The sequence below is a fragment of the Lathyrus oleraceus genome, chromosome 7, assembly GCF_024323335.1.
Source record: "Lathyrus oleraceus cultivar Zhongwan6 chromosome 7, CAAS_Psat_ZW6_1.0, whole genome shotgun sequence".
NCBI classification, from domain to species: domain Eukaryota; kingdom Viridiplantae; phylum Streptophyta; class Magnoliopsida; order Fabales; family Fabaceae; genus Lathyrus; species Lathyrus oleraceus.
The window spans coordinates 129,553,877-129,568,319 of record NC_066585.1 but is presented as its reverse complement, the minus strand read 5'-3'; the positions used below and the strand labels follow the sequence as shown (position 1 = coordinate 129,568,319).

At 37.0% G+C, this 14,443-nt stretch overlaps 1 protein-coding gene across 1 annotated transcript; it reads right to left on the bottom strand.

Moving 5' to 3' along the window:
- Positions 1-904: 904 nt before the first annotated feature.
- LOC127102411 (uncharacterized) lies at positions 905-1,525 on the bottom strand. The gene has a single exon (XM_051039780.1). The coding sequence runs from the start codon at positions 1,523-1,525 to the stop codon at positions 905-907; it is 621 nt and encodes a 206-aa protein (XP_050895737.1).
- Between the last annotated feature and the right edge of the window lie 12,918 nt (positions 1,526-14,443).

Here is a 14,443-nt window from a genome sequence, read left to right as displayed (position 1 = left end):
AATAGTTCCCTTGATCAATGAAACAAGTCTTATTCAAATATCATCTTTCCGTCCAAAATTATATTCGATATCTCTTTGGATCATATGGGCTATGAATGGACCATGGGCTTATGGAACTTGAATAAATGAGATTAATGAGACAAGAATAAAAAATCGGTGAATTAGAAATGCAATATAAACTTGAATAAATGAAACATGGATCTGAATGAAACAAGGCCTTGAATCATCAAGCAAATAATCATGTAACAAAACATAATCAAATTATTGATTCCAAAGAAAAAGCATGATGCAAACCAAATGATTAGATGTCACTTTCCTTGAAATAGGGTTTCCTAGATAACCATATGATCAATGCATAAATCACCTGGTCATCAAATGTCAAACACCCACAATTATGGTATCATGTACAGAACCAACATACAAACCCTAATGTTATGGCTCTACAATTAGGGTTTCAGGGGCCAAAAGGTCTATCAAGGCCCAGCCAAACAAACCAGGGTTTAAATAACAAGTCAAGATGTAATCCCCCAAGATCAAGAAAAACCAAATTGTTATTCATAAGCTTTGAATCTATGATGTTTGTCAGAGTGAATGCATAATGCACATGAATGCAGATGAATATGTACAGATGAATCTCAGGTCATAGGTTGAGTAAAAAAGATGAAAATGGGAGGGAGAATTTTGGGGTACGACACACCTCCGTAATAATCCTTAATTTAAAATTCAGTGAGTTTTGCGAAGATGCATGTTTGGAATATGCTTTGTTAGGTAAAACCAAAACTGTCAAACTAGAAACAATTGTAGATTATTGGAAAAATAACACAAATTAACATCAAAATACTTAACATTAGATAGATAAATGTTAGCATAAATTTAACATTACATTTCATTACAAACAGGTGGTTCAAGCACACACATTGTATACTTGTTTGATTGAAACATTTTGAGGTCTTTCCCGTTTCAAAGTTGCAAGTATGTTTTTCGGCGCCACCATGTTTAATGTCATGTTCGAAACAAGTTCCTTCTCCTCTGGAATATGGAGACATACAATGGGATGACCGACTAGCATGTGATACAAGGCATGATTATGTGTACCATAAACCACATATAATTTCAACGTATCATCCGCCTTACAATATCCGCACAATTTAAAAGGACACTCACCTTTTCTCGATCCGGTGTCATCACGTTTCAACTTCCGAATCGGTGGTTGGTATGTGTCACTTCTTTTACATCTCATTGTTACAAATGCTTGTCTTCTATTAGAACTATTGTTAGACCTTTCGATTACAATGCTAAACCCTAATTTCCCAGCCTCCATGTGGACCCATTGTAGTTTATGTTTATGAACAATAAATTCATATTTATTTGCAAATGGTTCAAGAACATCTACCTCAATAACAATCAATCTAGCACCCAGTTTGACATCATCCTTCACTTCATCAGGTTTAACATAATTCTTCACTTCATCCGCTTTAATATCCATCCTCATAGTATCTTTGGGAAACATATATGGGTGCACCATATCTAATACCAATAATAACTGGAAAATAGATTAAAACCTCAAAGTATTAGGAAAATTTGGAGATGCATCTCCGAAACGCATGAAACTTATTCTGGAGATGCATATCCGGACTCAACATTATTTTTTTAGCTCAAAAACCAGATTAACTCAAGGAATAAGGGATGAAGTGAATGAACTTTACCTTAAATTGAAGATTCTTTTGCTCCATTTGATGTGATGAAATACAAGAATGATGTTTTGGTGTTAAAAAGTTGGCTGAGAATGATTTTTTAAGGGTTTTGAGAGTGAAATTAAGTTTGATCATGAGGAAGAAGGACATGTAAGATGGTGTTTTATTCAATTTCTTGCTCGACATTTCCGCATATGCATCTCCAAAATAGTCCCTAAGTTGTTAAATAAACCATATCAGTGAATAAAAATACCATAAATGAGTACATACGATTTGACAAAGATGTATATTTGTTGTGAAAACATTAATAATTTAAGTGTTGTAACCAATTACTACGTTCTTGTAATCAGTTACATGGTGCAATATTTTTAGCTAATAGAGCAGGTGTAACCGGTTACTGCATTTTGGTAACCGGTTACCACTTAGTTAATTTTTAATTATTGAAACAGTTATAATAGATTACATGCAATTGGTTTCTGATTTTCTGTTATTTTAGCTTGTTACTTGTGTCCTAATCTATTGTGATTGTATATATACCTTTAAGATATCATTGTAATATTTGCTAAATGTTGAATGAAAATATTCTTACCCTCAATTAATCTCTCTGTCTCTGTCTTTCTGTCTCTCTCTCTCTGTCTCTCTCTCTCTCTCTCTCTCTCTCTCTCTCTCTCTCTCTCTCTCTCTCTCTCTCTCTCTCTCTCTCTCTCTCTCTCTCTACACCCTTGATTACTCCATAGTTACCAACCTTGTGGTTCCAAGTTTTAGCATTTTCCATCAAGAGCTTGGTTCGATCTATCAAACACCTAATATGAAACATGAATTTAATCTCGAATGAAAGAATCCCTGCAAACTTACCCATAATTGATGCGAAGAACTATGACAAATGGTGAAAGAAAATGAAGGTGTTGTTTGGTTACCAAGATGTTGTTGAAGTGATCAAAAACGGTGTGAATCCTCTTGTCGAAGGTGCAACGCATGCACATTAAGCAACATATAAGGAAGAAAAAAAGAAAGATTTCAAGGCACTATTTTTGATCCATCAATGTGTGGATACAAACAACTTTGAGAAAGTTGGTGATTACGAATCATAGAAGAAAGTGTGGGAAATCTTGGAGAAGGCGTATGCATGGGCGAATAAGGCAAAGGTTGTGAGGTTACAAACTCACAAGACAGTTTGAGTTGACTCAAATGGAGGAGAAGGAGACCATAAACAATTTCACGACGAGAATTACTCAGTTGGTGAACCATGTAAAGGCGTGTGGATAAACTTTTACGAAACAATATGTTGTCGCAAAAATATTACGTTCTTTGACAACAATATTCGATAACATAATCGTAGCTATTGAGAAATTGAAGGATTATACGAACATGAGCAATTAGGAGCTTCAAAGCTATCTTGAGGTACATGAAAAAAGGATGGAGGAGAGAAATTGTGATAAGGAAAAGGAGAAGAATGCTTTGTAAGCTCATCTCAACAAGAAAGACAAGAAATCAAAGGGAAAATGGCCTATGAAGAGTAAAGGCAATTCTCATATATTTGGTGGAAGAGAATCCTAAAATTCCAAGAATTCGGTTTGTCAAAATGGTAAGAGAAGCTGCAACAAAAATGGTGATCAAGACAACTTTAGAGGGGAAAGGAGAAGGATTGACAAGAGCAAGATGCAATGTTTTGTTTGTCAAAAGTTTGATCATTTTGCAAGAGAGTGCAATGCAAACAAGAAGGAACCTCAAGTTAATGAAGCCAAGGTTGGAAGAAAAGTGTTTGATGAGAAAAACACTCTCTTGGTAATGATCATAGAAGGGGAATGCAGTAGCAGTATGCTGCATGATGAGTTCAACAACAATTTGAAGAAAACTAAAAATCCAGGTTGTAACGGGTTACATGCATAAGAATCTACCATGGTGACTACGAAAGAGGAAATTTAGTGCAACGAGTTATGGTATTTGGATTTGGGATGTTCAACGTATATGACAGAGAAGAAATATTGGTTTCTTACAATCAATTATGCCATGGAGAGCAAAGTGAAGTTCGCAGATGATACCACTTTAGCGGCCGATGGGATAAGTGATGTTTTAATCATGAGAATGGATGGTGGAAATTCCTTGATCAAAGTTGTGTTGTACATTCTAGGATTCAAGTGTAACCTTCTAAGTATTGGCCAATTGCTTGAAAAAGGGTTACATGATTCACATGGAGCACAAGAAGTTACGCATTATGGATGAAAATGGGGTTTTGATCCTATAAGCTCCTATGATTTCCAAAGCATTTTCAAGATCAAGTTGAAGGTTATGGAGCATAGGTGTATTGCTATAATGGCTAGTCGAGAAGAGTGGACATGTCACTATAGGCTTGGGCATCTCAATTTTAGAGATCTCAATGCCTTACAAAAGAACGAAATGTACAAGGCTCACATTGATCAACATAATGGATGAAATTTGTGAAGAATGCGAGGAAGCAAAGAAACATAAGGTTTAATTCATAAAGGGTGCAGGTTGTAGAACCAAGCATCACATTGAGGTTGTGTATTCATATGTGTTTGGACCGATGCATGTTGATTCGATTGATGGCAATAGATATTTTGTCACATCCATCAACGATCATAGTAGAAAGCTATAGACATAACTAATCAAGAGAAGGGTGAGCTATTCAAAGTGTTTAATAAGTTCGAGTCAATGGTTGAGAGGCAAAGCGGCCATAAGCTCAAAACGAATGGTGGAGGAGAATATGTATCAAATAACCTTGGGAGGTTTTGTGATCAATAAGGGATAGTACATGAGGTATTACCACCTTAAACACCGCAGAAAAATGGTGTTGACAAAAGAAAGAATCGATTGATCATTAACATGGTGAGAAGCATATTGAAGGGGAAGAACTTGCCGAAAGAGTTATGGGGAGAAGCGGTGTCAACAAATGCATATTTTTCGAATATGTGTCCAACAAAGAAGCCTGTGAAGATAACACCGTAGGAGACATGTTTTAGATCTAAACTGAATCTGAACCATTTTATATTTTTCGGTTTGGTAGCATATCAACATGTTCCAAGATAGCTTAGAAAGAAATTGGATGATAAGGGAGAATTTGTGATTCTTGTAGGATATCACTCCACCGATGGTTACAATTTCTATGATGCATCAAATAGAAGAACCGTGATCAGTTCAGACGTCATTTTCGTAGAATTCAAGAAGCAGTAGGAGCTTGTAACCGGTTGCCAGAAAGTTGTAACTAGTTACATCAATGTCAAAACAGTTCCTAAAAAGTTGGAAGTTATAAAATTAGGCTCCTTCGAAGCCCAAATTGAAGAGAATGTAAGAAGATCAACAAGGAAAAGAGGTTTTCCTCCAACACTCCAAGATTGTGAGCTGTTCCAAGATAACAAAGTCAACGATGATGGCGATTTCATCCATTTTGCACTTATGGCCTAATCTGAACCTGTTAAAATGGAAGAGGCCTTGAGTGATCCAAAATGGATTTGTGCTACGAAGGAGGAGTTGGAATCTATTGAGAAAAAAATACTTGGGAGTTAGTTGATCTACCGAAAGGAAAATGCCAATTAGTGCAATATGGATGTTCAAAGTGAAGTCAAATCACACGGGTGAAATTATAAAGCATAAAGCTCGATTAGTTGTAAAGGGATTTTGCAAAGAGAAGGCATATACTTTGAAGAGGATTTGCACCAGTTGCTAGATATGAAACCATTAGGCTAGTTGTTGGTATTGAAAATACCAACAATTGGTCCATCTATCAAATGGATGTTAAATATGCATTTTTTAACGGATCGCTTGAAAAGGAAGTTTATGTAGAACCACCCCCTAGTTTTTTTGGGTGAGAAACCAAGAGTCAAAGTTCTACAAGTTGAAGAAAGCATTGTACAATTTGAAACAAGCTCTAAGATCTTGGAACAAGAGGATAAATGGTTTCTTAAAAGAGACTGGCTTCAAGAAGAGTGTATCTGAACCCAACGTGTATTTGAAGAAGGATACAAACGAAGGGGTGATAATCCTTTGTCTATACGTAAATAATTTGTTAATTATAAGTAGAGAAAAATAATGCGTTTCTAAGTTCAAGAGTGATCTTATTATAGAGTTTGAGATGTCCGACCTTGGCCTCATGACATAATTCCTTAACATTGAGTTCCATAAATCTAAAAAAAGAACTGCTCATGCACCAAAGAAGGTATGCGCTTGAGATTTTGAAGAAGTTCGAAATGGAGCATTAAAATGCTACCATTACTCAAGTTGAACCAAGGCTACAATTGTCTAAGAATGAGGATGAGCAAGATGTTAATCCAACTTAGTATACGAGGCTGATTGGATCCTCGCGTTACTTGTGAAATACATTATTGGATTTGGTATTTAGTGTTGGTATTGTGAGTATATTCATGGAGAGGCTGAAGGTGTCTCACTTGGCAGCAGTCAAAAGGATTCTAAGATATATCAAAGGATCTATTGGCTGCTGAATTGTTTTTCCCATGATGAACACAAGAAAAAAAATGAAATTTGCTAGGTTTTTCTAATTCCAACTGGTGCGAAGATAAAGATGATAGAAAATCTACAGCTGGATATATCTTATGTTCGGTGAAATACCAATCTCATGGTGTTTGAATAAGGAACTAGTAGTAACACTCTCTTCTTGTGAGGCCTAGTATATTACCGCTTCGTTTTGTGTGTGTCAAGTCGTGTTGTTGATGGATCTATTAAAAGAGCTAGGCATCAAAGAGGGTAACACTGTAACACTCATGGTTGGCAATGTTTCCGTTATAAACCTTGCTAAGAACCCAATTGCACATGGGAAGAGCAAGCACATTGAGATGAGGTTTGACTATTTGAAGAAACTTATTAGTGAAGGAAGGTTGATATTAGGATATTGTAGAAGTGAAGATCAAGTGGACGATTTGCCGACCAAAGGTATCACAATTTAAGTGTTCAAGAGATTAAAGAAGAACATGGGCACGAAAGACTTGCAGCACTTGAGTTAAAGTGGTATGTTTTGAAAACATTAATTATTCAAGTGTTGTAAATGATTACTACGTTCTTGTAACCAGTTACAGGTTATAGTATTTTTTAGATATTAGAACAAGTGTAACCGGTTATTGAATTTTGGTAACCGGTTACCATTGAATTGAGTTTTAATTGGTGAAACAAATGTAATCGGTTATAGGTTTAGCGTAACCGGTTACATGCAATTGGTTTTAGATTTTTTGTTATTTCGGCTTGTTACTTGTGTCCCAATCCATTGTAATTGTATATATATATATTTGAGGTATTGTTGTAATGTTTGCTGAATATTGAATGGAAATATTCTCACCCTCAATTAATCTCTCTAATTCTCTCTCTCCCTCTTTCCCTCTCCACACTCAATTGCGTAATAACACTAAAACAGACAACCTATTTTAACTTGATTTGCACATGTTTCAGTATCATTTTGTTGCGTTTTGTAGTGTTATGCTGTTAGTTTGTGCATGTTTCAGGTACTTTTCAAGTAGGAGTTGATACACGAAGAAACCGGAAAAAAATGGAGAAAAATGGCAAAAATACACTGATGGCTACTAATCGGTCACCATTTTCACTATGTTTTCGTTGCTTATCCGACAAGAAATCAAGGATTTTGAGACACTATGCATGCATTATGGTACCTTTAAAGTCAATTTTCATTTCTGTAAGATATTTGAGCATTTTTATTAATTTTCAATTTTATTTTATGTTTTCGCGATTTTATGCGTTAGTTGTCTGTGTTTATGTCCTCCAGATTCAAGTAGAAGATCCGAGGGATTCGATGTGGGATAATGATAAGTTCAGGCGTTCTAGAAAAGAAGAGTTTTCAGTTCAAAAGGCCTAACACTGTCAACTGTGTCACCTGACACGAGCCGTGTCAGGAGGAAGGCCAAGAAAGTACAAGCAATGTCCAAGACAGGGGCTTGACACGACCACCCATGTCAGCTGACACGGCCCGTGTCAGGCCACCTGGGGTGTGTCAGCAAGGAAACAACAAGGCAGAGAGCTGACACGGCCGCCTGTGTCAGCCCAAAATGCTAATTTTCCAGTTTTCGGGCTTTTTTTTCACCAGGCTTGAGCTGCAAGAACGTTTTGGAGATTTCCACCTTCTGCCATGGGATTTTCACTATATTAGGAGAGTTTCTACAAGAGAAAATATCATCTTGGAACGAGGTGAACACAACATTTTTAGACAAGCAAGGATTACAGAGATCAAGGAATTCAGAGAGCAGAATGTTTTCATGAGTGAAAGCGATTGAAGATCCAAGTCATCCAATCACTTGTAATGTGTATTTTTTATCCTGAATTTGTTTTGAACAATATGAGTAGATAAACCCCCCAATGCTAGGGGGTGTCCCTAATTTAGAGTTGTAATGACTATGAGTTTGCGATTGCATTTTTAATATTGTTTTTACAGTAATCTTTTGATGTGTTTAATGCTTTCTCTTTCGGACCAATCAAGATTGTTGTATGGTTATCAATAAGGCTGGACCGCCATTGATAAGGTTTTCATAAGATTACTCTGCAGTAGATATCACCTAGGACTAGGGATAACTGTATGAATAAGAGCATTCTTGATATAATAAAGCTTAACTTCACCCTAATTGCCTATGGACATAGAAATTAGGGTAGAATGATTAAAGGGTTTTCTCACCAAGGACTTGGGAGAAAGTACCCTTGAGAACTGATAGTAATTGATATTTGTTGATGCAATAGTGACTCAGAGTTGTTACAGGGATAAATCATACACCTTCCCTGACATTGTTCCTCTTACCTTGAAAAGCCTTATTTTTCATTAGTATTTTTCTTTGCCTTTATTTTTATAATTTTGAATTTAAAAACCTCAATTATAATTTTTGTTTAATTGAACGATGAATTGAACTCAATATTAACTTGCAGTCCTTGAGATCGACATTCGGGGAATTTCCCCTTTATTACTATAACAGGAAAAATAGTACACTTGTTATTTTTCCGATCAAGTTTTTGGCGCCGTTGCCGGGGACAGCCAAACTATAGAGTTTAATTTTAAGTTCAATTAATTTTTTTTTGCTCTGCAATAAAATTATTTTTTTTGTCATTTATATAATTTAATTCACTAATCTGTGTATGCGAGGAGAGCCCTCAACGTAATTTCTTTTTGGCGCAGAAATCGAGAGAACCCTTCACCGGAGATGCAGAAACGTTAGATTGTATTCTAAAGAAGAAGTTCCCTTTGATCACTCAGATTTAGAAAAAGATACTATGGCTGAAATTCCTCCAGTTCCACCGCCTCCACCTTCGAAAAGACTCATAGGTGGATATGGAGGTGCAAATGCATCGGGTGGTAGATTGACCATTGTCAACCAACCAGTGAATGTGAAAAAATTTCAATTGCATCATAGCATAATCAATCAACTTGGGAGAAAATCTTTCACCAAAAAGGTTAATGAAGATGCAAACAAGCACCTGTAGAGATTCCTGATATTGAGTATTACTTTGAAAATTGATGGTCATACTGATGAAGCAAAGAAGTTAAGAATGTTCCCGTTCTTTTTATCTGAAGAGTCGGAAGAATGGTTCTACTCTCTTCCAGCTGGCAGTATTATATCATGGGAAGAGATGGAAACAACTTTCTTAAATGAGTATTTTCCAGCATCAGTACTTCTGAGAAAAATGTATGAAATCTTGAACTTCAAACAGAAAGATGGTGAGTCTTTAGGAGATACCTACAAAAGATTCAAAAGGGTCCTGGTAGCTTTCCTAACTCATAATATGGATCAAACCGAACAAATGCAGATGTTTGTCAATGGGCTGAAAATAAAAACAAAACAGTTGATTGATACAGCAGTCGATGGCTCAACAAATTTCTCAACAGCTACCAGTATTAAAAGGATCATTGAAGCGATAATCGCAAATGAGCATCTGGAATTATATGATAGATGTACAAGCAAACCTGAAGGAGTCATTGATCTGAAACTGGAAGCTAATAAAATCCGGTTGGAAGATACAATCGATGTTGAAGTAGAAAAGAAATTGAAAAGCGATGAATATAGGTACTCAACAGGTAACTCAAATTCAACCTGCTCAGACCATCACTTGTGAAATATGTAGTGGACCTCACCACACTGTGTATTGCTTTGCAACTCAACAAATTGAAGAGACAAAATTCTTGAAGCAGAACAATCCCTACTCGAACACGTACAATCCAGGTTGGAAGAGTCATCCTAACTTCTCCTGGAAGGATCAAAGAGGGAATGTTCCGCAACAGGGTCAAGGTCAATATCGGACTCAATATCAACAACAATAAGCTCCAAAGAAAGCAGACTGGGAGATTGCCATTGAAAACATGGCCGCTCAAAATAGGCAATTCAAAGAAGAGCCTAGAAATAACCGTAAAAACACCACTGCATCTTTAAAGAATCTTGAAGTCCAGCTGGGTCAGATAGCACAACAACTAGCAAGTTCTCGAACACCAGGTTCCTTACCAAGTGAAATAGTTTAAAATCCAAGAAATCAGGAGAATATTAATACTGTCATGACGAAAAAGAAAAGGGCCTCTAAAAAGGAAAAAGTTATACCACCTGGCAAGCCAACTGAAGCGAAAATTAAAAAGGTGACTAAACTAGTGATTAAGTTGCCCTACCCTCAGAGAGTGATAAAGAAGGAACCAAGCGAGTCAGACTTTGAGAAATTCATGACAATGTTTAAAAAGGTAGAGGGTTATATGTATTTATTTTAAGCACTTGAGAGAATGCCCATGTACAAGAAATTCATGGAAGAGGTAATGGCCGAAAAGAAACCAATAGCAGAAGAACCAGTAGCCTGGAAGGAAAAGTGTAGTGCAAGTTCACTAGAGAAAAAAATTCCAAACAAACAGAAGGATCCTGGAACGGTAACAGTACCATGCACAATTAAAGAAAGAACCTTCAAAAGGGTACTAATTGATTCTGGAGCTAGTGTGAGTCTGATGCCATTATCAATCTATCACAGGTTGGGTATTAAAAATGTCAGTGATACAAAGACAAATCTAAAGTTTGCGGATCACTCAAGAAAGGATACATATGGTATAGAAGAAGACGTATTGGTAACAATAAAGGACTTGAGTTTTCATGTTGATTTTATAATCCTAGACATACCTGAATATGAAGAGGCACCCATCATTCTGGGTCAACCTTTCATGCAGACAAGTCGATGCAATCTCGACATAGACCAGGGCACGTTAACCTTAAAACTTTACGATAAAGAAATAACATTGAATGCTATTGAAGATCAGGAGCTAGAGGTAGATACAAAACCTCACTATCAAGTAGGCTTGATCAGGATAGAGGTGAGAAGGCAAAGTAAGATACCAACATCAGAGAAAGATACAGGAAGGCCCTATCGACTCTCACCACTGCCATTAGCAATCCCGAATGGAAAGACTCCTATTGCCATTCCAAAAGCTATGAGAAAGAAAAGAAAATAAAAACAAGGTAAGTATATGAAGGTTAAAAAGGACTTGTGGCACAAAGGAATCCATACCTATGAAAAAGACGACTTCTTAGTTTTGGAAAATAAGTGCAACAAGTTGTGGAGGCTGAAGTAGCCCCCATAATAAGGGGAATGAACCGTCGAGCCATGCGACGTTAAATGAAGCACTTCGTGGAAGGAAAATCACACGTTTCTATTTATAATTATTGTTTGTGTTTGTTTGTTATTTTAGGTTTGCACAGTGCCTTGCATAAAAGGGAGAAGATACTCACATGGAAAAAGTTAAAAAAATGAGCAGCCTGACACGGTCGCCCGTGTTAGCTGACACGACCCATGTCAGGAATACTGAAGGCCACGCCCAACCAAGAGAAGAGACAGTGGTCTGACGGTCGCCCGTGTCAGTTGGCATGGTCCGTGTCAGGCCTGCACATTTGAAATTTGTTTGGAAAATTTGAATTTTGTGTAGGCATGTTGCACTTTCCGCCCAGCCCGCTCAGTAGGGCATTGTGAGTCACCCTCCTTCTATCTTGTTCTAAAACATTGAGGCCAATGCTTAGTTCAAGTGTGGGGGAGGTTTTACTATGCTTTTTGCTTTTATTTTTTGTTTTGTTTTATGTTTTATTTGATTAGTTCCCAATTTTTACCGTTTCACATTTGATTTATTTTTATGTTCGGGTATCATGTGCTGCATGTATTTCAGGTTCTTGGTATTATTGTTGGATGAGGTCATGATCAATAGTGGTAGTGGATGAAATGATCACTCCACTTACTATTGCTTGTTGTGAAGGATCTTCCCAGAAAGTCGATACTGCTGAAGAAAAGATCGAACGTAACTTCTAAAGCTCCTGTACATTCCGAGTTGAGTAAGAAGTCGCATCATACTAGAAGTACAGTGGATGCTGTCAAGCTTTACCTAACACGTTGAGTGCATAAAAATCCAAACACATTTGTCATCATGAGCGATATTCAGGTATGCCTTTATCACTTTGACTTTGCGTAGGTTCTCTAGGAATTTCACTGCATGTATACATACACTGAGGCACATTGTTTGATTATAGCCCTGAGCCTTTCTAGCCATCCCGTTAATGTAATCCTTTGTTAAACCCATTTGAGCCTATACCCTTTGTTTGTCTAACCATATAAATATGACCCGTGGCTCAAAACACTTCCTTACCCTGTTCGGAGTCAATATGATGTCATTAAGTTGTGTTAAATTCTAAGTTTGGGCTAAACCCCATAAGTATCAAAAACCAAGGTGAGTGCAAAAAAAATAATAAGAAGAAAAACGACCATCGAAAAAATGAGAAAACGAAAAGCAGTCGATGGTTTGAAAGAAGTACTCACCGAAGGAAGAGCACTCAGTTGAAAAAAAAGAGAATATCAAAAAACTGAGCAATTGAAAAAGAAAAGAAGTAAAATGAACAAACACAATGAAAAGAGTAATGATATTGGCTATGAACCCAAAACCACTTGTTTTCCCTTTTGTTTGTATTCACCACACCATAACCCAAGTCTTGTAACATCCCAAAAGACCTCAAAAAGTGTGTGTTGTGTGTAGTTGATAGGAAAGGAGAAACTATTCAAACTTATGAGTTGATATTGCATATTCTGAATTGGGAGTGAAAACACTTTAACCCCGAGAGACTTGGTGAGAGTGTGATATAAGATAACAGGTGAATCGGTACCTCGATGTGGAAGTGCGGCATAAAACTCATTAGGAAAAGTAGGAACTATAAAAGGGAGAGTGAAGGCGTTGGCAAAAGATCTCAGCAGTATCATGGTAAGAATACAAATGTGTTTGGGAAGTGACACACTGTGTCGTATAGGACATTACTTGAGGACAAGCAATGGCCTAAGTTTGGGGTTGTATCCGATCACCATTTTCACTATGTTTTCGTTGCTTATCTGACAAGAAACCAAGGATTTTGAGACACTGCACACGCATTATGGTACCTTTAAAGTCAATTTTCATTTCTATAAGATATTTGAGCATTTTTATTAATTTTCAATTTTATTTTATGTTTTTGCGATTTTGTGCGTTGGTCTGTGTTTATGTATTCCAGGTTCAGGTAGAAGATCCGAGGGATTCGATGCGGGACAGTGAGAAGTTCCGACATTCGAGAAAAGAAGAGTTTCCAGTTCAGGAGGCCTGACACGACCACCCGTGTCACCTGACACGGGCCGTGTCAGGAGGAAGGCCAAGAAAGTACAAGCAATGTCCAAGACAGGGGCTTGACACGGCCGCCTGTGTCAGCTGACACGACCCATGTCAGGTCACCTGGGGCATGTCAGCAAGGAAATAACAAGGCAGAGAGCTAACACGGTCGCCCATGTCATCCCAAAACGCTAATTTTCCAATTCTCAGGCTTTTTCACCGGGCTTTAGCTGCATGGACGTTTTGGAGATTTCCACCTTCTGCCAAGGGATTTTCACTATATTCAGAGAGTTTCTACAAGAGAAAAGATCATATTGGAATGAGGCGAACACAACATTGTCAGACGAGCAAGGATTACAGAGATCAAGGAATTCAGAGAGCGGAAGGTTTTCATGAGCGAAAGCGATTGAAGATCCAAGTCATCCAATTACTTGTAATATGTATTTTTTATCCTAAACTTGTTTTGAGCAATATGAGTAGCTAAACCCCCCAATGTTAGGGGGGTGTCCCTGATTTAGAGTTATAATGACTATGAGTTTACGATTGCATTTATAATATTATTTTTACGGTAATCTTTTGACGTGTTTAATGCTTTCTCTTTCGGACCAATCGAGATTGTTGTATGGTTATCAATAAGGCTGGACCGCCATTGATAAGGTTTTCATAAGATTACTTTACAGTATATATCACCTAGGACTATGGATACCCTGTATGAATAAGAGCATTCTTGATATAATAAAGCTTAACTTCACCCTAATTGCCTATGGACATATAAATTAGGGTAGAATGATTAAAGGTTTTCTCACCAAGGACTTGGGAGAAAATACCCTTGAGAACTGATAGTAATTGATATTTGTTGATGCGATAGTGACTTAGAGTTGTTACAGGGATAAATCATACGACATTGTTCCTCTTACCTTGAAAACCCTTATTTTTCATTATTATTTTCCTTTGCATTTATTTTTATAATTTTGATATTAAAAACCCCAATTATAATTTTTGTTTAATTGAACAATAAATTGAACTCAATATTAACTTGTAGTCCTTGAGATCGACATTCGGGGAATATCCCCTTTATTACTATAACAAGCAAAATAGTACACTTGCTATTTTTCCGATCAACTACCTACATGGCCCCTGCCATGACTAGGCA